Source organism: Myotis myotis, unplaced genomic scaffold (assembly GCF_014108235.1).
Source record: "Myotis myotis isolate mMyoMyo1 unplaced genomic scaffold, mMyoMyo1.p scaffold_m19_p_20, whole genome shotgun sequence".
NCBI classification, from domain to species: domain Eukaryota; kingdom Metazoa; phylum Chordata; class Mammalia; order Chiroptera; family Vespertilionidae; genus Myotis; species Myotis myotis.
In genome coordinates, this window is record NW_023416325.1 from 17,422,735 (window position 1) to 17,443,472 (window position 20,738).

Sequence of the window (20,738 nt, forward strand, 5' to 3'; positions counted from 1 at the left end):
TCCACCTCCCAGCCTCGGGCTGACGTGAAACCTTGTGCTGGGCTGCCCCCCCTGGCCCCCTCCCACTGTGCTGCAGCCACCAGCTCGTGTGTCCCTCAGGACACAGCTGTAGGCGGGCTTGTGGCATCCCTGCAAATGCCACCAAACTGAAGGGAAGGGGACTGCATGGCTGTGGAAACAAGGGGTGTTTACAGGACACACAAAACAAGATCTCTAAGAGCATCTTACAGGAGGCCAGGACTGGAGAGGAGACACAGCAGAGGCCGAGCAACTCGGGACAACACCCAAGGCCGAATGGAGAGACCACGGCGGCCTCTGCATGGCCTCGGCACCCACCAACCAGTGAGGTGCGTGGCTAATGCCTCGGTGGAACCTTCCAGATGTTCTCCGTCTGGGCTACTTCTTGGAGGGGAAGGGGAGAGCCCTGGATCGGCATTTCCTGCTGTTGCCTAGCAAGTTCCCCCGGCAGAGGTGCTGGCGGGGGAGAGGCCTCTGCCACTGAACGGCGCCACCCTACCGGCCTGTGCCTGCTCCCAAACCGTCCGACAGTCCAGGGGCTGGAGTCCAGGTTCTCAGACCCTGACGTGCGCGGCTGCCCCGCTGGGCACCAGGGTCTCCGGGACACAGGAACCAGGGCCGCTCTGCCAAGCGGGTTCGGCAGTGACAATATTTCAGAACAAGAGGACTCTCAAAACAACCCGGTGCGAGTCGCCCTTACCCCCCACCCAAAGCTCCCGTTTCTTCCGGAACCATCTGGTTCCGGCTGAGGCTCCGCAGGCAGTACCTGCTTTGTTCTTCTTCCTGGAAATGGAGCAGCTCTTCACCGCGCCCACCTTGGAAAACACCTGGAAGAGAGTTAACAGGTGTCGCCGCCGTTCCCGGCTGATCCTGCAACCGCCCCAGGCGGGGCCTTAAACACGGGGGTGCCCAGGCTGTTCCCTAAGTCCGTGCCGTTGACACTGACTGCGCTTTCGCAGGACGGGCGCCTTCCCAGGCATCCGACGTATCCCTTGGGTGTTGTGGGTGCCCTCCCTCCCCAGCCCCAGGCTGGTCTGGCTGCTGCTCAGGTCTTGGGTGACACGTCCGCTGGACGGCCCGGCAGAGATGTCAGGCGGTGGGCGTTGGCTGCTCAACTAGATCAACACGAGCACCTGCTGACAGGCAGGCCAGGCAGCGACCACGTGAGCCGGGGGGTTCCCAGCCCGCACCCCAGAGCCATCACTCACCCCCTTCAGCGTCTCCTCAGTTGTGTCGAAGTTGAGATTTTTAATAAACAGGGTACACCCAGGAATGCTCTCTTCCTCCTCCTCCTCCTCCTCCTCCTCCTCCTCCTCCTCCTCCTCCTCCTCCATCTTCAATGAAGAGTTGGCTGCTCCTCCCTCTGTCGGCTCTTCACCTTCTCGGGTCTCGCTGTCTGGCACTGGATCCCCATCAAAACAACAGAAATAAAAAAAAGCCACCCAAAATCCATTACATGACGCCTACTCTGCCTCAGGCGCAGAACCTGCTGGATCCAGGGTGTTCCGCTGGGCGGGCGACGCCAGGAGGGATACCACTCCCAGCCGGGGCTGGGTTAGCAAGGCCTGATGGACAGGGAGAGGCGGTCCCGCCCCTTCCTCTGTTTTGAAGAGAAAGGAACATGAAACACAGACCCCAAACGATGACCCTTCGAAGGCTCGGACTCCCCACACTCATTTGAGCTTCCAAGTAAACTGCTGTGTGAACTGCTGTGAACGGTTTTATTGACCCCAAACCTTCAGCAAGTTTTATTTTTTCTAAAAGAAAAAATACTTAGTGAACTTTCAAACTAAAACTCAACTTTAAAACTTTTAGAAATTACAGAACGCGAACAATAGCCCTGAGGCTAAGGGATGTTCCATTCAGCTTCAGGGAGCACTGACAAAGGAGTGTTTTACCCACACGTGACATGTTTGATTCAGAGTCAGGCATCACGTGAGGACACGGGACACACACACCAAACGCTCCCGAGCAGGAGAGGAGGAGAGTTACAGGGCCACCAACGCCCGGGATAAGGGGTGTGGTCACTGACAACGATGCTTCCGAAGGATGTGCGACCACATGGACAAGTTCACGGGCAGCTCGAGGAGCTGAATAGAACGTGATGCTCGTGATAAAAAATTAGGAGGAAAGTGAGACAGGAAACAGTATACAAGGTCACTCAGTGCCTCACATTCTGGGCACCGGGGACAGGGCAGAGCTCCCGGGACTGTCCTGAGGGGCTCACAGGCCTGGAAGGAAGCAGGACAACTGGTTTTGTGTGTTTTTTTTAAGCCTCACCAGAGAATATTTTTTCCATCGATTTTTAGAGAGTGGAAGGGAGGGAGGAAGAGACCGAGAGAGAGAAACATCGGTGTGAAAGAGACATCGGTTGGAGCCCCAACCGGGGCTGGGGATTGAATCTGCAATTCAGAATGTGCCTTTAATCCGGAATCAAACCAGCGACCCTTCAGTGTGTGGGCCAATGCTCTAACCGTTCAGGTACAGTGGCCAGGGTGGGACAGTTTTTCTTTCAGAAAAGAAAAATAGCGTTTCGGTCGGTTCTGTGTTTGAGTGCCCTCATTCATACTTCAGGTTGTTCAAACAAGCGTTCGCACCCCTCCTGAAGTATGTCCTGTGAACCAGCTGTGACTGCAGACACTTTCAGGTTCTACTTACTCGCCCATTGTGCAGGCTGGGCTTATTTCATGTACGCCCAATGCTCTGGAGTTTAGTAACTTCCATCCTATCTCACACACACGCACACGCACACGCACACGCACACACACACGCACACGCGGCAGGAAAGCAATGCTCAGGGTGCTCCTGGTTATTTCTGGAGACGGGGTGACAGAGGCTGTGGCTTCATCTGCCCCCGCCCCCCCCTGCTGCGAAGGAACAGCGTTGCGGGAAGAGGGCACAGCAGATGTGACACGGGGAGCTTGCAGGCGGGTGTGTGGCTGCGACACAGGCGGCAGCCCTTGTGCCGAGTGTGAATTCCACCCGAGGTGACAGGAGCCTCACAGGGATGCCCCGGAAACGTGTTCAGTTTCCATCAACCTCCCCTATTTCCCCCCAAGTCACATGGTCGGGGCTGGGGACAAGTCCCCCCCACCCCCATCCAAGCTTCTGATGCCCGTCCCACAGCCTCTAGGAAATAAACCATCTCAGCAAAGGCAGCCATCAGCTGGGCCCTCACCCCTTGGCCTCAGGGCTCTGAGCAGGGGGCCCACCGCTCCCTGCAGATCCAGACCCTGCTTGGCTGGCTGGCATGGGGCAGGGCGGGGCGAGGCAACTCAGCGTGCCACCCAGAGCTGACAGACATCCCTGCCTCTCGCACACACCAGCACCCAACTGGTTCAGACTTCTGAGACCCACGGGGGCTGCTTGGGGTTCAGGTCTGTCCTCACACCTGTGCTGAGCACCAAAGCCTCTCCATCCCACCCCCTTTCTGCTGCAGGCCTAATGTTTGCAAGTCCTAGTGAAGCATCAACTGCTTTGTCACACGACAACCCTTTGAAGCCCTAAGGCAGTGGTCGGCGAACTGTGGCTCGCGAGCCACATGCGGCTCTTTGGCCCCTTGAGTGTGGCTCTTCCACAAAATACCACATGCGGGCACGCACGTACAGTGCTATTGAAACTTCGTGGCCCGTGCGCAGAAGTCGGTATTTTGTGGAAGAGCCACACTCAAGGGGCCAAAGAGCCGCATGTGGCTCGCGAGCCGCAGTTTGCCGACCACTGCCCTAAGGGAATGGGTGACAGCTGAACAGCAGTGGGACAGGCGTCCTCCCTCCCTCTGAGGTGAAGCTAGAACTCAGTGTCTCTCCAGGACAAAAAGAATCATCTACATAAAGGCTCCTTCCTACACAATTTACCCAACAAGGGACTCCACGGTGTGGCCATTTATACTCGATCCCCACTTGCAAAGCAAAGCAGGGTGCACACTGTATCACTGATGATGGGGAAGCGGAGCTATGCAAAGCAGCTAAGACTTCGGTTCCGAATGAGAACTTCAATGGAAACGAAGGCCACGGCCTTCAGCTGGGAGGACAGCTCCACCCTGGCTCTCCTCGCATTTGCGTTGGAGATGAGAGGAGAAAGGAAGGGACTGAGGCCCACGCCGCACGCGGCTCCAGGGACCTCAGCAGCCACATTCCCAGAGAAAATTCTGGGGCTGCCAGAATTTTAAGTCTCAGGTGCCTACAGGTTGGAGAGAGGTTTATGGAAGACTAAAAAAGATTTAAAAAAAGAACAGTGGGGATGATGGAGACCAAGAGGGCTCACGGCAGTTTAAGGGGCAGCCTCCTCTTGACACTGGCCAGCGGCTGCCATGTAGGAAGGCCAGCCCAGGGTGTCAGACGTTCAGATGTTTCCAAAGAAGCTGAAAGTCCCGCTTGTACGGGAAAACCCACAGTTTAAAAGCCTCGGCAACCATAACCGGTTTGGCTCAGTGGATAGAGCGTCGGCCTGCGGACTGAAGGGTCCCAGGTTCGATTCCGGTCAAGGGCATGCACCTTGGCTGTGGGCATATCCCCACTGGGGGGTGTGCAGGAGGCAGCTGATCGATGTTTCTCTCTCATCGATGTTTCTAAATCTCTATCCCTTTCCCTTTCTCTCTGTAAAAAATCAATAATGTATATATATTTAAGCTTTGGCAATGAGCTCAAAGGCATGTCGCAGCTCTGCACCAGGCAGTGGTCAGCTCGTGGCCACCCGCGGTCAGCCGGGGCTCTGTGCTCCGCCCCCCCTGCCTGGGCAGACTCCTGGCAAAGCCTGCTGGCCCCTCTCTCGGCCTCTCCTGGGGTCGGGACTCCAGCCAGGCCCAGTGTGGCATCCAGGTGTCGCAGCCTCACAAGCCCAACAGCTCGGGGGCCCAGCACCTCTGAGCGTGGCCAGAGTCCCCCCACGCCAGGGGCAGGGGCTGGTCTGTGTCTGTTTAAAGCCCCGGGTACCTGCCCAGAAGGGGTGACGTCAGAGCTGTGGCAGAGCTGAGTTGAGAGGCAGCACAGCACCCCAGAACCAGACGGAGCCTCCTTCCCTGGCGAGTGAGCCGCCCTCGGGCCCGGCCCAGGATGAGTGAGGGGACTGTGAGGACAGCCAGCACCTGCGACCTGCCTGCTCATCTGGTCCCTCCCCCTTCCAACGAGCCAACCAGCAGTCCTGGCCCCACCTGGGAGGAGCGTCCGACTGAAATCAAAGGCGGGCCTGGCCTTCCTCCAGCAGCACAGCGCTGCTGCTGTCTCCCTAAACCGGTGTCCCAGCGCCTGCCTCCTGCCCCTGCACCCCCTGGGCTGCGGGAAGAACTACGGAGACAAGGGCACCGCAGCCCTGAGATCTGCTGAGAAAAGGGGGCCCCAGGCTGCAGTCAGGAGGCAGCGCAGAGCTGGGAGAGCACGCGGCCTGGGAAATGAGAGTGAGGCCGATACTAGCGTGGCCCCGGGCAACTGTCTTACCCACGGAGCCGCAGCATCCTGACCGAGAAAATGGAGTTAGACGCGCACTCACGCACCCTCTGCTCGTGGAGAGGCAGAAGAAAGACTAGAAAGCATAAACGAGGAACTGTGAGACTCAAACAGATGTTTGCCAACGAAATCACCAGGAACCAGAAGAGGGGAGAAGAAAGAAAGGAGGCAGGGCTGGGCCCAGGGTGGGCAGAGGGGGCTGGAGGGAGCCGGGGAGGCCTGGGAGGACGCGCTGCCGCCGGGTTAGCACAACAAAACCCAGTCACGCAGGGCCGCGCGGGGCCTCACTGTAACCAGGCGCAGAGTTTAGCCGCCCCCTCCCCTCCGCTCTGGGCGAAGGCCGCCAGCACAGACTGTTATCAGTGGCGAGCAGCTTTTCGGGGCCCCCTCCCCCTCGGAGGCCTTTATCTGGAGGTGAGGGTCTTGGTTGTGGGGAGATAAAACACACAGCCCCCCTCCCTCAGGACTGGTACAGAGAGCGGAGGGCTGCGCAGGGGGGGTGAACAGAGAGGCGCGTCCACGCCCCTCCTGCCCGCCTCCCTGGGGAGCCCGAGGACACGCAGGGCTGGGCTGCTGAGCCCCGTGCAGTGCGGCCGGGCCTGGGGAAGCCGCGGGAACAATGCGAGAGGCCGGCCGTCAGGGAGGAGCGGGTGACAAGGAACAGCGCAGGGGACAGGGGACTGTGTACGTGACAGGTGTCAGAAAGGAACAAAAAGGGCAAAGAGGCCCCGGGTGAGCTCTGGGGGATTCACCTGACAACAGGGCTGGCAACCAGCACAGACATGGCCCCAACCTGCACTTTTCCTTTTTGCTGTTAACACTTTAAAAATAGGAACAATGGATACGGTAGATAGCAGACTGGTAACCCCAAAGGGGTAGAGGGAAAGGGGGAGAAATATTACTGATGGGCAAGACCATGGCCCCTGGCTAAAGGACCATCACAGCCCTTTTAGAAACTTTTCTAAAGGCCTTTCATTCTAGGATGCAGTCACGGTCTCCAGACTAAGTGGTTCTCAACTGGGGGCTGCACCGGCCTAGGGGGCACTGGGAATACAGGGGGGTTCAGGTGATCCATCACGGGGGCGCCCCTGACCCTTCTGGTGGGTCCAGAACGTGCAGTGTCTCCCCATCCTCAGGACAGTCTCCACCAGAGAACTGCGAGGTCCCCACTGCCAATGGGGACCCACCTCCCTTCCCTGCCTTTGCAGCCCCTGGACGCCAGAGGGCGCTGCGCCACGCCCGGACCCTCCACCCTCCAGACTGACTCCTCCCCCAGCCACCCTGGCCCAGGAGGCATCAGGGCGGGTGGGTGAAGTAAGGCTGTTTTCACTGGCTGTGTTCTGAGTCCCTAGGAATAGATCCCAAGTAGTTTATTTTCCTGGCAACCTCTAATTGACAAGCCAAAAAGCTGACGGCCTTGCCCTGCACCCATCACGTTTACGCTCTATTTTTCTAGGGAATGCGCCTATGAAATCCAAGAGTCTGAGACCCACTGGTCTCTGGGACGAACAATGAACTTTAAACCTAATAATGGTGCCGCCCACCCGTTTCCCCCACCGCTGTCCCGGGACTCAGCTCTCACCAGGTTGTGGCTCCGCCCCATCCTTTTCCGCAGGCTCCACCGGTGTGTCTTGGGGTCCCTCCCTCTGTGGGGCTGAGCTGGAGAAGACGCCGACGGGAGCCCATTCCAGATACAGGGGGACATGGTGGAACTGCAGACAGAGGTGAGGAGGGACTCAGTGTCTTACACAGACGAAGAGCCCGAGGGTCAGAGAGTACGAGGGACTCGCCCTGAAAGAGCCAGGAGGGGCACACAGCCCAGAGCCCTCCGCCGCCTGATCCCTGAGAACCCCGGGGCCTGCTGCAGCTCAGGGCTGGGAGAGGGGCCGAGCACGTGTGTCCCCTGGGCTGCTCTGGCGGAGGTGTGAGTGGGCAGGGGGCGAGGGACAGACCAGGATGAGATGCAGCTCTCGTGCAGGAAGTGCAGTGGGGACGCTGGAGACCACGCTTCTCTCCCCACAACAGACTCTCGGCCACGCATGTGCATGTATGTGCCTACGGCTCTTCTTAGAAAGGACAAACCAGACACTGACAGAGGCTGCACATGGCTAACGTGCCTGAGAGAGAAGCTACTTGCAGCGGCTGTAAGGTGGCCCCAGAAGAGCCGTCCACGTCCTGACCCCCAGCACCTGTGTGACCGATTTGGGAAAAGGGTCTGCAAATGTCACTGAGTGAAGGATCTGGAAGTGAGGTCGCCCTGGATCCAGCCAGAAATGGAGGGAAGGAGAAGGCACGTGAGGAGGCAGAGGCCAGTGCAGCAGCCACAGCCATGGGCACTGGCTCCACCAAGCGCTGCAGGGGCGAGGGGGGCCTCCCTGAAGCCTGTGGGAGCACGGCCCTATAGCACCCCCATTTCCTACCTCCGGCCTCAGAACTGTGAGAGGACACATTGCTGTTTTAAGCCACGGAGTTGGTGGGAACCTGTTATGGCGGCCACAGGAGACTATCACACTCATTACTGTGTGTGAGTGTGTGTTTGTTTCTGCCAAGGACAGGAGACAGTCCGCCTGCAGAACTGACTGCTACGCTATTGTAGGTACAACACCCCACAAGCAGAAGAATGGGGTTCAGGTCCAAGGGAGCAGAATGCCGAGGAGCCCGAGGCTGGGACCTCTTTCTGGAGGTTCTAGCCTCTCCCCTGTGATCTCGGGGGGAACCAAGCTCAGTCAGCACAGAGCAGGTGCTTTCAGAGGGGCTCCCACGTGCCAGGCCCCTGCTCAGACCGTTGCTGTGTCTGCTCCCTTCATCCCCAGGACGCAGGCCGGCGCCCTACCTTGGAATAGGCCAGGTGGCGGAAGGCCTTGCGGGCCTCCAGCGGCTCCAGGAACTCCACGATGGCGGTGACGCCGCCCTCGGGCAGCAGCACGCGGCCCAGGCTGCCGAAGCGGCCGAAGGTCTCCTGCAGCTCGGCCGCCAAGGTGCCTGCCGGCAGGTTCTTCACCAGAATCACCGTTTTGCTTCGCTCTGCAGCGGGCTGCGAGGGAGGAGATGGACACATTAGGGACAACAGGAGGGCAGGCCCTGCCACCAGCACTGATCTGTGGTCGACTCCAGACCAGGTACCCCGCTGGGACCTCAGTCACCAGGCACTTCAAAGGCCGGCCCAGGAGACGGCACCGTCTCAGGCACGTGGCTCCCTGGATAAGAGGAGGCTCCGTGGAGTGGGTAAGGGTGAGGGCACCAGAGTGGACCCCCTGGGTGAAATCCCTGCCCCTCCACTGTGGAGCCGCGGCAGCTCCCGCCACTGCCCACAGCAGCCCTGCGGGACATCCGGGTGCTCCAGCCCAGGCAGCATCTGCATCCCCGGCCCAGGCCCCGGGCCTTCTCCTGCAACTGCAGGTGCCTGCTGTCACATCATGGCAGGCGACAGGGGCTGGGTGGGAGCAGCCCGGGCTCCCAGGGGTTGGTGCGTCCCTGGTCCTGTGGGTGGGACAGTTCCAGGCAGGGCTCTGCCGGTGCCCCAGGTCCAGCTCGGCCCTGCCGGACGAGGTGCTGTCATAAGCATGCCCTGCACCGGGCTCCCGCCCTCCCCTTGGCCTTTCTCACTGTGTCTGCTGCCCAAAACCATACTTGTCCTTGACTCTGAGTCTGCCTTTGGAAGAACTCAAACCTAAACACTAGACACTGGAGATGCACTGACCGGCGCTCGGCCCCTCACTGACATAAGGACACGGGCTATCTCCAGGACCACTCCGGGAGAGGCTGCAACAGCTGTGCTAACACAGGCAAAGGGCGAATGCATAAGCGCTGTGTGAACATCAGCAACTGTTTCATGAAAAACAATGTTGGAGGGGGCAGGAGAGACAAAAACATGTAATGGGAAAGTTCCAGGTCTGGGATCATCTGAGCATGAGTCTCAGCTCAGCCACTGACCTGGCCTGAAACCCCGGTCTGCTTTCCCTGTGGGCCTCAGTGTTCTCATCTGTGAAATGGGCTAATGATTAACACCCATCCTGTAGGCCTCACATGCTCTCCTCATAGGGGAGGGCACATCTGCAGGTGGGAAAGGCAGGGCACCCATGGGCTTTGAAGGTACAACTCAGATTGCAAGTGTAACGATTAGGGACGTGGACTCTGGGGCCACGTTCAAATCTGGCTCCACCATGAATAGCTGCATGACCTGGAACGAGGGACTGCACCTGTGACGATCCCTTCTGTGTGACCGGGGACAGCAGTGCTGCTTTCCATGAGGATTAGGAAAGTGAAACTTGGAAGGGTGCTTTGGTAAGTCCCAATAGATGCTAGCTAGTGATAGTTACTTATCCACCCATTCACCTCCCTACCCGCCTCATCCATCGCCCCCACTTTCCTCCCACTCAGCTATCCGCCCATCCTTCCATCCTAGCCACCCTCTCAGGTCAGTCTAAGGCAGGTGAACCTCAGGAAGCTGCTGTTCGGAAGGCGGGAGCTGAGACTGAGCCCAGGCTCCTGCCACAGTCTCTTTGTTGGACCTCTGAGCCACCCCCGCCCTCAGGGCCTCAGTTTCCTTGTCTGTAGAATGAAAGGGGGATCTTGATGAGGGTGTTAGGTGCTCACTGGGCCCCCAAGACTTAATCAGCCATAACCCTAAGAACCCCACCTGGTGGAGGGAGCACGTGGAGGTGACCGCTCCCCTACTTGGTTCAAGGAAGGCCCACCACTCAGATAGACAGCAGCTGCTCTTAGAAAGGAGCTGAGGGGGGGGGGGGTGGCGGGGAGATTAGATGTTTGGGCCCCCTGGTCTGCATGAAGGTTACGAGGTAGCCCTCTTGCATAGGCCCCTGAGAGACACCATCCAGTCAGGCGCCTTGTCTGAACCCGTGTGATTTCCTTCCTCTCTTTGGAGACTAAAAATTAATGGCAAACATCACCCTCGATAGGCCGGGTCCTCAAACCCATTGCCACGCTGCCAACCTGAACCCAGCCCAGCTCCCAGCTCCCAGCTCCCAGCTCCCCGTGGCCGGCGGCATTGCCAAGCCGGTGTGCACCCACCTGGCTGAAGGAGTCCAGGCTGACTCCGTTGTCCAGGAGGAAGCGCCGCACTTCCTGCACAAGCTGGGTCTCCCCGAGGGCCACGCGCACGGCCACGCTGCCCTTGGTCTCCTGTGGGAGGGAAGCAAGAGGCCTGGTGGCTGTCGGGCAGGTGACGAGCAGCCTCCCGTGTCCCACAGGCCGAGAGGAAGGCCTGGAGGGAGAGGACCCCCCGATGCCCTCCCCGACCCCACTGACCGGTTGGCTCTGGCTGTCACCTCTCAGGGTCGCTCCACACAACCCCGCAGGAGCCAGGGTCGAGGGGCGGCTGGGACGTGGCGGGGCCCAGGCTGACCACGATGCAGCAGAGGCCCCCTCCCAGGCGACCCAGCACGATGGCCCCTCCTGGCCCTTGGCCCCTCACATCTGGCCCACAGCCGGTACATCAGACGGGCCGCTCACTCACATGGTCAAACACTTGGCTCTTGGTGGCGCTGTACTTCTGTGCGATGGCGTCGGCCACTGCATTGGGGCCCATGAACAGCGTGTTCCAGTTGTGAGAGCTGAGGCAGGAGAGGGACGTCAGACCACAGAGCAACGATGGGAATATTGTTTCAGATGCAAAACCTTTGAGAAATGAGCCCTCGGCCTGCTGTTCTGAACCCCAAAGCCTCTCTCCCCCAGCTTCCCTGGTGTGGGCCACCTCCTAGGGCCTGCGGACGAGGACGGTGATGATGACATGAACAACCCTCACTGTGTCAGGCAGCCACTCTGTGCCAGGGACTAAGCTCTGCCTGTCAACCTGTTTAACCCCCAGGGCTCCGCACAGCTAAGCACCACTACGATTCTCCCGTTCTGCAGGTGAGAAACGGGCTCAGCAAGGTTATGGCGAGGCTGGACCCCCCAAGGAGCCTGAGCCCCGCGGCGGCTGGGGAAGAGGGGGCGAGGGAGCAGGAGCCTGGCCAGGGCCGCGGCTGCGCGCATAAGAACCTGGAGCTGTTGGCTTTGTCTTTGGCCTCTTTCTTCTTCTTGTAAGAGGACGATCCCGGGGCGCTGGCGTCCTCGCTGGCTTCCTTCTTGATGGTGGATGGTAAGACATGGAGCATCCTGCCCTAAAAGGGGTGGGGGGAAGGGAGTCAGGGGGGAGGGGTCAGGTGCCTCCACATCCTCCCCAGGATAACGGCCTCTCCGAACAGGTGGCAGCACGTGGTGCTGAAACCCTCTCAGACACGGCCTCAGGCCAAATGACCATGTGGTTACCCTCGACCCAGAATGGGGACCTGGCCACGGGACCCGGGGGCCTAACACTGGGACAGAGGCCATGTGACAGCCTCACGAGGGAGACTGGTCAGCTTGTAAGTGCCACCCACCCCCCACCCCGAGGCCAGGGCCCATCCTGCCCCTGCACACGTAGGGCCTGCACGGGAGGTCTGGTCCGGAGGCCACAGGGAGATCACTGCACTATGCAGGCACGAATGGAAAGAAGGGAAGAGGGGGACAGGAGCCTGGGCTGGGGGTGCGAACTGAGCACCTTACTTGGAGGCGCTGGGAAAAAAGACAAGAGCGTCTTACACTCCACTGTGGCCATTTAACATGACCGCGCCCAACTCCTTCCTTCCTTCTTCCTCTTCCAAGTGCCATTTCTCCAGAAGGAGAGCATATTCATTCATTCAGCAAACCCTCAGAGAGTGCCCACTAGGTACCAGGTGCTGTCCCAGGTGCTGACGGTTCAGTGGAACCAGAGCTGACCAGTCCTCAGGGCGCTGCCCTCTAGGTGAGTGTGAGGACAGCTTCCCAGGCCACTAGTGTGCTTCCTTAGAAATGGGGGGTGTGCACACGTACGCATGCACGCACACACACACTCACGCACGCACACACACGGCCTCTCCTGGACACCTGGGCCCAGGGCAGTCACCTGGAACACCTGCCCGTCCACCTCTGCGTAGGCCTTCACTGCGTGCTCAGGAAACATGAAGGAGACGAAGGCAAAGCCCTTGGGTTTCTTGGTCAGGCTGTCGATGGGGTAATGCAGCTCGGACAGGGGGCCTGCGGACAGGAGAGGGGTCAGTGTCTGGGGCCTGGATGGGCCTGCACGCTCGGCACTGAGCAGGTGACGGCCTTCACTGGCGAGAGCATCAGGCTGCCGCTCTGGGTCGGCCGGTGGTCAGAGGCTGCCGTGAGACCACCTCAAAGATCAAGGGTGTCCCTGACACAACCCTTTATGCATCTCTCCTGACAGTACAGGTGCTGGGCGGGGTCCTGCCTCCACCACCTATAGGTGTGGTCTTCAGGTGCCTCAGTCTTCTCATCTGTAAAGTGGCATCATCAGAGCACCTGACTCATGGGTGCTGGGAGGGTTAAAGGCACTGACACGTGAAGTGTCCTAACAGCGCCTACTCAGTGCCCCGGAAGTGCTTGCAGTCTATTGACTCCCTCTCGTGTGCAGCCGGCCCTGCTATCAACTAGGGTGCTGGCCTGGGGGGAAGGATCCGTGCTCAGGACAGCAGGAACCGCAGGCTGGAAGGTTACACCAATGGCAGAGTCCTGCTCAGGGCCTCCCTGTCCCCACACCAGGCACTCAACCACGCCCCGACCCCCACCACCCAGAGACGGCCTCCGAATAAAAGTGGGAGACCCCCCAGGGGATCTCAGTGGCATCGAGACCTCACCGTCACTTTAAACCCTAACTTCCTTCCCTTCACAGCCATGACCTTACAACCGAATACTGCCCAGGGTGACCCAGCTAAACTACGGGTCTTCAAGTTCATGTCCTGTGAAACAGCAACAATGACGACAGCAAAAACACCCTCGCTGTCAAGCACAGCGTGTGTGAATTCTCACAGCAGCTCAGGGATCATCAGCCCATTTCATGGATGAGGAAACTGAGACGGGAGGGGACATCATGAGCCCAAGGTCAGGAGCTGAGGGGCAGCCTGGGACTGGAAGCCAGGCCTGCCTGCCCTCAGCCGCCTGCTCCGGGGAGCCGCACCCACCGTATTTGGAGAAGATCTTCTCCAGGTCCTCCTCGGTGCTGGTGTAGGGCAGGTTGCGCACGAAGAGCCTCCCCGAGTCGGCCAGGTCCTCCTCCTCCTCGTCCTCCCCGAGTGTCCGGCCCTGCCAGGGTTTGCTGCTGCTCTTCGGGGGCCCTTTGGCCACGGGGACAGTCTTTTCCCTGAACACCTCGATGTAGCGGCCACCTGCACAAGGAGAGAAGTCAGGGCCTGGGGGGAGGCCTGGAACTTGCCAGTGACTCCCAACTGACGATTCCAAACTCGTCGTCGTCGCCGCCTCCGCCTTCCAGAGGCCAAGGCCCAGGCTCAGACTGCAGCTGGCCTGACCCGAAGGCCCTTTCCCCATGTCATCCATCCTGCAAGTCAGTGTCAACCTGGGGGGAGCCTGCCTGGGCTGCCTCCGTCCAGATCTGCATCCTGAGCTCAGGGCATGTGTCCTGGCACCGACGGCTACTCTGCCTCAGGACACATGACGTGTGCACCCAACGCCGAGGAGCCCGTCGCCTTGCACAAGTGAACTCTACGTGCATCACCCGGGGCCTGATTAGACCGTGATCACCACTATCTCCTCCACGTGCACACAGTAGGTGCTCAATAAACACCTACTGCCTGACTGGCTGACAAGACTGCTTGGTTTCTCTCCTTCCCCAACAGAACTTGCGTCTTCACTAGGGGCAGGCGGCTGAATCTGAGTCACTTGTCCATGCCAGGGTCAGGTCAATGATCACGTCTTGCAGACCATTCAGGCGACCTCCCAATTCAGGGACCTGCACATGCTGCCTGCACTGTTCCCTGCACTGGAACACCTGCCCCCCGAAGCCAGGGCTTGCTCCCTCTGCTCCTCTGGGTTTTCTCACCTTCTCAGGGAGGCCCAAGGGGACACACTCCTGCTCATAAACGTGCCTCCTCAATCCTGCCTCTCCTGCTCTGCATTTCCCCCCAGCACAGCCCATCGATGCCTCCCCCTCTCCCCTTTGTCCATTTACTCTACAGCAGCTGCTCAAGCTGTTCTGCTTGCCGCTGTCTCACCAGTGCCCAGAGCAGTGCCTGGCACAGAGCAGACCCTCACCAAACGTGGAGTAAAGGAAAGAATAAAGGAATGAACGCACCCTGCCTCCACGCAGAGCCGGGCCTGTCCCCGTGTCCTTACCCATGTATTCTCTGTTGCACTTCAAAGCTTTCTTCACTTCCTCTTCGCTGCTGAAATCCACAAAGACGTACCCTGAGGAAGGACAATGACCAAAGTCAAGTCCGCAGACGTCCCCCACACTGTGCTAGGTGTTCAGGAGAAGCTGGGCAGAGAGTGGGGAAGAACTTCCAGTTTTGCCAATTCTCCAAAATGCAAAGATTCCCTCCCACTGTGGCCGAATCTCCCTTCGCAGAATTTTTAGGCCGGGGGGAGGGGAGGGGATGTCCAGTCCATGGGCTGTCCAAGGCCTGCAACGTCATTTGGTCTGGCCCTGCCAAGGCATCAGGGGTGAGTTAATGAAATGTCTGACCACATACAGCAGGTTAATTTTTGTGTATGGCCCGTGAATGGTGTTATAAATACCCAAACGGCCCTTGGCAGGAAAAAGGTTCCCCACCCCTGGTTGAGACTCTGGGGCCTGGCTCTACACTGACGACACTGGGATGACGATGCTGGGATGTCGGAGTCAGAAGACAGGAGGCCTCTGTCCCCTTCCAGCCCGCCCCCCCCCCCCCCCCCCGTGACCCACCCTGAGGGGCCATCTCCACAGCCACTCTGCCGGAGCCCAAGGCCCGAGGTGCACAGAGCCAGTGGGGTCTTTCCCATCCTCGGTCCGCACCCGGGGCTGCAGTCCAATTACTGAGCCCTCAGCACGGGGCCAGCCTGCCTCCTCAGCAGCTCCCATGGGGACATCCGATTACTTCCCTGAAGCGTCACGCTCACAGGCCAGCTCTCTCCAGCTCCAAGGCCTCCAATACGGCTCCTCGTCCTGAGACCTCAAGCGTGCCCCTCCCTGCCCCTCCCGCTGGTCTCTGAAGAGCCATGCGAGCGGGGCACCGCCACAGTCCTAACTCTGGCTCACAGGGAGCCTGGATGGGCGCTCAGCACTGTTGTAAACACTGTGCGTACTAACTCACTGAGTCCTCACAGCTAAACGAGACACGACCACCCCATTGCTCAGATGAGGAAACTGACTACGTCCTGGTCCAAGGCCCCAGGGCTGGCAGGTGGCCGAGCTGGGATCTGAAGCTGGGCAGGCTCTCCCCTGCCCTGGATTGTACCCGAACAGGTGGGCAGGGAGAGAGGGACGCTGGCCACTGGGCCTGCCTGGAGAGCAGGGCTGCATGCTCAGAGGGCCGGGGAGGGGACACAGAAACTTGAAGGCAACAAGACCACCCCTAAAGCAGGTGGCCTTTCTTCCCCGGACTCTGGCCCCAGGAGCTCCTGTTGCTCAGCCTGGGCCCACAGCTTCTTGCCAAGGGCAGCCTGCACGCCCAGCGCTGCCCAGGCCTCGGCATGGTTCCTGGGAGCACAGCTCTGCTGCTACGTGTCCTGCAGCCCCGGCCGGGGCAGTAAGGGGGTGCCCACCTCTCCAAGCTCAGACCCTTCCTTCCAGCATGTTTGCTGCCCAGCAGGGAAGCCTGGCAGAGGACAGTGAGGGGCAACAACACACATTCTTAGCAGCTCAGAGTGCTGTCTGTCGGCACAGCAAACCCTAGACTGGGGAGGGACATCTGTTTAAAGCAACAGGCGAGCCCACTGGCAAGAGTGGAGACAAGAGAAACAGTGACAACCACGCACCAGGCTGCCAGGCAGGGACAAGAGGAGACCCTGGCCCAAGCAGTCTAGCCCAGTGGTCGGCAAACTGCGGCTCGCGAGCCATATGCGGCTCTTTGGCCCCTTGACTGTGGCTCTTCCACAAAATACCCACTTCTGCACATGGGCCACAAAGTTTCAATCGCACTGTACGTGCGCGCCTGCACGTCGTTTTTTGTGGTTTGCTGGCCACGGGTCTAGCCAATCCACGGAGCCAGGGACCACAAGCAGAAACAAGAACAGCTGCCCCTCAAGTGTCCCCCAACTCCACTGCCCCCACCTTCCACCTTCCCCAGCTGTCTCTGGACCCCTGACACCCAGACCTCACCTGTCTTGTTCCCGTGAGCATTCCTCACGATCCGAATGGCCACCGGTTTCAGGGGCGCCAGGAACTCCGTAACGTTTTTCTACAAGGAAAGGTTCCCCCTGTATCAACTGGTAATAAAAGCGCAGCCCAAACAAAGAAACCTGGGCCGAAGTCCTGAACGTGTAAAGGTTACCAGTGTTTCGTCCTTTCTCGTTTCTCTCTTTCCCTTAAATATACACGTCTTTTCTCCATCATTAAATGAAACTTGGAAAAAATCTGGAGAAGCTGGAGATGAAGGATGTAAATATAAAATAGCAATGCCACCATCGGCATTTTAAGGCACTGTGTCTGACATCCCTCCCCGCAAGTACCTTTTATATATTTGGGGTTAAGTCTGGCCTTTCCCGCTTCTCCTCAGCGCTGGACTATCTGTCCCTGTGCCCTCACGGTGATGGCTCGCAGTCACTTACGGTGCTGCTGCAGGCCGTCCCAATACTCTCCAGTCTCTCTCTTCTGAACATGAGGGCGATTCAAACACATTTTTTAAAAATGCACTAACACAGAGTATGGATCCCAAAGCCTTAAATATTGATCAGGTGACCCTCTCCTTTCTCCAGCAGGAGACGCATGCGCAGCCCTAGCGTGCACCATGGGTGAGGGCAGCTGCTCCTCTCGGCTGGTCAGCCACCGTCCCGTGAAAGGCAAGGCCTGGGATCGCACTCAGCAGCCTCTTAGCCCCAGTGCTTCCCAGCTCCAGTCCTCCGCAGACCCTGAACCCCCTGCAGCAGGGGCTCCCAGCACCCCACCCTCAGCTCTGGCCCTTGTCCCAGTTAGCGGCACACACCTCTGTGACGTTGAATGGGGCTCCCCGCAGCTTCACGGTGTGGGGGGTGCTGGGTTCCCACTGGACAGCTGGCTTCTCTTTCTGAGTGACAGCAGAGAACAGAGTGGGAGTGAGTCCCTGGCCCAGTGGCACTGAGTGTGCAGAGGCGCGCTGACAGCAAGCCGGGGATGCTGCGAGCATCCTGAGGTCACGTGATGCTCGCTGCCACCGACTCGGGGCTCAGTCTGTGCCCACTGTGCAGAGCACCATCGGGCACTGCTGTCTGGTTGGGTCAAAACAATCCCTCCCCTGGACTTCAGTGCCCTCCCCTGTGAAACTGGACATGAAGAACGCCTGGCCTTCAAGACTGTCTTAAGACTCAATGACAAAGGATACGGCAGGCACTGGACCCAGCACGTAGTAAGTGCTCACTTAATCATACGCATTGTTGTTGACTGTGGGCTGACATCTGCGTACACTGCCACTAAATATAAAGTTAACAGGCTGCATCCATCAGCAGCTCACTCTCCAGAGACAGGAAACAGATTCAGAAAGAAGTGCACGCACAGGTCACAAAGCAAGTGGCAGAGCTGAGATGTGTAGCCAGGTCTGGGGCCTGCAGGGTACGTGGGCGAGGACATGGTGAACCACCAACCGGCTCCCGGACCCCCAGACCCAGCGCGATCCACACACCTGGGTGCTGGCCTCCTGGGGTTTCTTGGTCCCAGACAGGGTGCCTTGCTCTGGGGCTGGCCCTGTCCTCTCTTGGCCCTGCCGGGCGGGGGCCGCACAGGGATCTTCTTCCTCGGCCTCACTGCCTTCATCACAGTTCACGGCCTCATCTTCACTTTCCTCCTCCTCCTCCTCCTCCTCTGAGGAAGACGGCGACTCGGCCCGCACCACCTTGGATTTCAGGTAATCCATGTCCGACAGCTCCTTCCGCACGGCTGCCTTCGGTTCGAGGCCGCCCTCCTCTGGGAAAACAGGGAGGCTGGGAGTCGGGGACAGTCCCTGGCACCAAAGGACTGTGTTTGTGCAGCCCGCAAGGGGCCTGGGACGGCAGGGGCACGAGGTGCCAAGCCCACCATCACCAGGGGCCCTGTGCCGCGCAGCCCTGGTGAGTCCTGATAGTCACATGGTGAGATGCTGCCATGTTGAGGTGCCACGTGCCACACATTGGGAGCTGCGTGTTCCCCGCAGCAGCCCTGCCCTCGTCACCCACTCTTTCAACTGCGACCTGGAGGACCTTTTGGCCACTCCTGGACTAAAGCCTCCAGTGACTACCAGGTGCTTGCAGGGAGAAACCCGAGCTCCTGCCCCTCGGACGGCTGACTGCCTCCAGCTCCCACAGCTGCAGCCATCCTGAGCCACGCAGAACGCTGTTCCCTCCGCCTGCACCCCCGCCTGTCCCCTCCATGACCGTGTCCCACCAACTCCCAGCGAGTCCTTCGGCCCCCAGCTTTGCACGGAAACTTGACCGTATGTGACATCCACATTGAAGCCATTCTGTGCTTTAAGCCACAATGGATTCCCGACCCTCACCCGCCACGTGCCATCCTGGGCTGCAACTGCTCACACACCCGCATCCCCCCACTACACTGTGGGCACCTCCTGAGGACGGAGCTGCCCCCACCTCCTTCCGACCTTTGTTCTCGGGAACTCTCCTACCCCCTCCCCGCTTTCTCTCCGTGTCTTCACGTAACACACTAACTAGTGGGTGATTTCTTTACGGTGTCTTTCCGCCCACCAGGATGACAGCTCCGTGGGGGCAGGATTCTTCGTCGTTCGCTCACTGCTGTATCCCCAATGCCTAAAGCAGTGCCTGCACATAGCAGGTACTCAATATTGAGTGGCTGAATAAATGACCAAGATCAGTCAAGGCCGACGTACTTGCAGTTGGGATAGCCACCCCACTAGAGGGCAGTGTCTGGCACCGAGGGACCCACATTTGCGCAAGCCCGTGAGAGCACAGGCCCGTAGGCGTGCGGGGACCCGAGGGGGTGTGTCCATGCCTTACCTTCTGAGTCCTCCCCGGCTCCCTCCTCACTCTCCTGGCCCGAATCGGAGTCGAAGTTCAGGTAGTCACTGGCCTGCTTGCTCTTCCCTTGCGAGGGCTCCGTGTCCAGGGCATCGTTAGCCCAAGTGGCTACCTGTGTCCGCCTCTGGTGAACCGAGAGGAACTCCCGGAACTCGGTGTTTTCCTTCAGCTGGTGGCACCGCAGCGGAAAGAGGGAAACACAGGCCAGGACGACTCAGTCAGCTCACCCCTCCTGACTCCCGGCGGGTCAGAGCACCCTCCACGTTCATGTCCCCTGGGGCCAGCTGGGTCAGCCCTAGGAGGGCGGAGTGGACGCTTCACCGGACAAGAAGCCTAAGAAACCAGACTCGGCTCCAGCGCTCCCAGGACCCCTCCCACTGCCCACCTTCTTGGGCACCAGGACAGACTCACCTCCTCCAGCTCACTCGCTGCCTTTTTCTTCTTCTTGTCCTACAAACAGAAGGTGCAGATGATGAGGACAATCTGGCCTGAGAAGCGGGGGGCTTGGGCAAGGGGAGATGAAACTGAATTGTCTTGGGAGGGCCCTCCTGCAGGAACCATCCAAGAGGGAGTCGCATGTCACCCCTGCTCCCCTGCCCTGAGCCCCCAGGGGTGGCCATCCTGCTGACCCCTGGTTCGAAGGCAGGAGTGACCGTGTACGCACTTTCTTAGTTTCTGGGGGCACCAAGTCCTTGTCTTTCGGAGGCTGCTTGGTCTGGCTTGGTTTCTGGGCATGCTTGCTCCAGGCCCGTGGCTTCGTCGGGTCCCCAAACGACTTGCAGAACTCCACCTGCACAGGCGAGGGAGGGCGGTCAGGGGGGGCCTGCCACTGTGCCCAGCCACATTCACACCAGGAGCTTGGGCTTTTAAAAAGGCCGCTGCCACAGCCTAGCTGAGCTGGCTGAAGCAAATTCCGCATGCTCCCCTCGCCTGGCTTTGCTCTCTTCACAGCACTGTGGGCGTGAACGTTTACCAGGCAGTCTTGCTGTTTTGCAAGTAGAAATACACTGAGCCTCCCCCAGTGCGAGGAAGGAGCCATGGCTACCCCACTTCTCAGGCCAGGAACCGAAGCACAGGGAAGTGAGTGACTTGCCCCAGGTCACCCAGGTCAGAGGGGGTCAGAATGGTGACTGGAACTCGATGTCTTTACCGAGTCATTAAATGCACGTGAGTGACAGAGTAGGACCTCCGCCTCCAGGAAGCTTTCCTGACTCCCCATCCACCCCCCAGCAAGGACGGCACCTCCTTTGTTCCTCAGCACTGACCACAGTGACTGAAAGCAGCCACGTCTCCCGTGGGCTGCTG

The 20,738-nt window shown here is 59.3% G+C and overlaps 1 protein-coding gene across 4 annotated transcripts in view; it reads right to left on the minus strand.

Moving 5' to 3' along the window:
* Positions 1–20,738, minus strand: part of RBM19 (RNA binding motif protein 19) — a 97,273-nt gene that overhangs the window by 73,907 nt on the left and 2,628 nt on the right. For 3 of the 4 annotated variants that reach the window (XM_036353967.1, XM_036353966.1, XM_036353965.1), the window contains exons 3-18: positions 20,098–20,223; positions 19,845–19,883; positions 19,413–19,602; positions 18,089–18,369; positions 17,417–17,497; positions 16,594–16,672; positions 14,631–14,702; positions 13,463–13,666; positions 12,385–12,515; positions 11,460–11,581; positions 10,936–11,032; positions 10,491–10,601; positions 8,293–8,493; positions 7,042–7,171; positions 1,227–1,420; positions 785–845 (exon numbers count right to left, since the gene is read on the minus strand). In XM_036353967.1, the coding sequence (XP_036209860.1) occupies positions 785–845; positions 1,227–1,420; positions 7,042–7,171; positions 8,293–8,493; positions 10,491–10,601; positions 10,936–11,032; positions 11,460–11,581; positions 12,385–12,515; positions 13,463–13,666; positions 14,631–14,702; positions 16,594–16,672; positions 17,417–17,497; positions 18,089–18,369; positions 19,413–19,602; positions 19,845–19,883; positions 20,098–20,223 (2,119 nt within the window). The remainder of the gene's footprint in view (positions 1–784; positions 846–1,226; positions 1,421–7,041; positions 7,172–8,292; positions 8,494–10,490; positions 10,602–10,935; positions 11,033–11,459; positions 11,582–12,384; positions 12,516–13,462; positions 13,667–14,630; positions 14,703–16,593; positions 16,673–17,416; positions 17,498–18,088; positions 18,370–19,412; positions 19,603–19,844; positions 19,884–20,097; positions 20,224–20,738) is intronic. The other variant, XM_036353968.1, reaches the window with a different exon arrangement.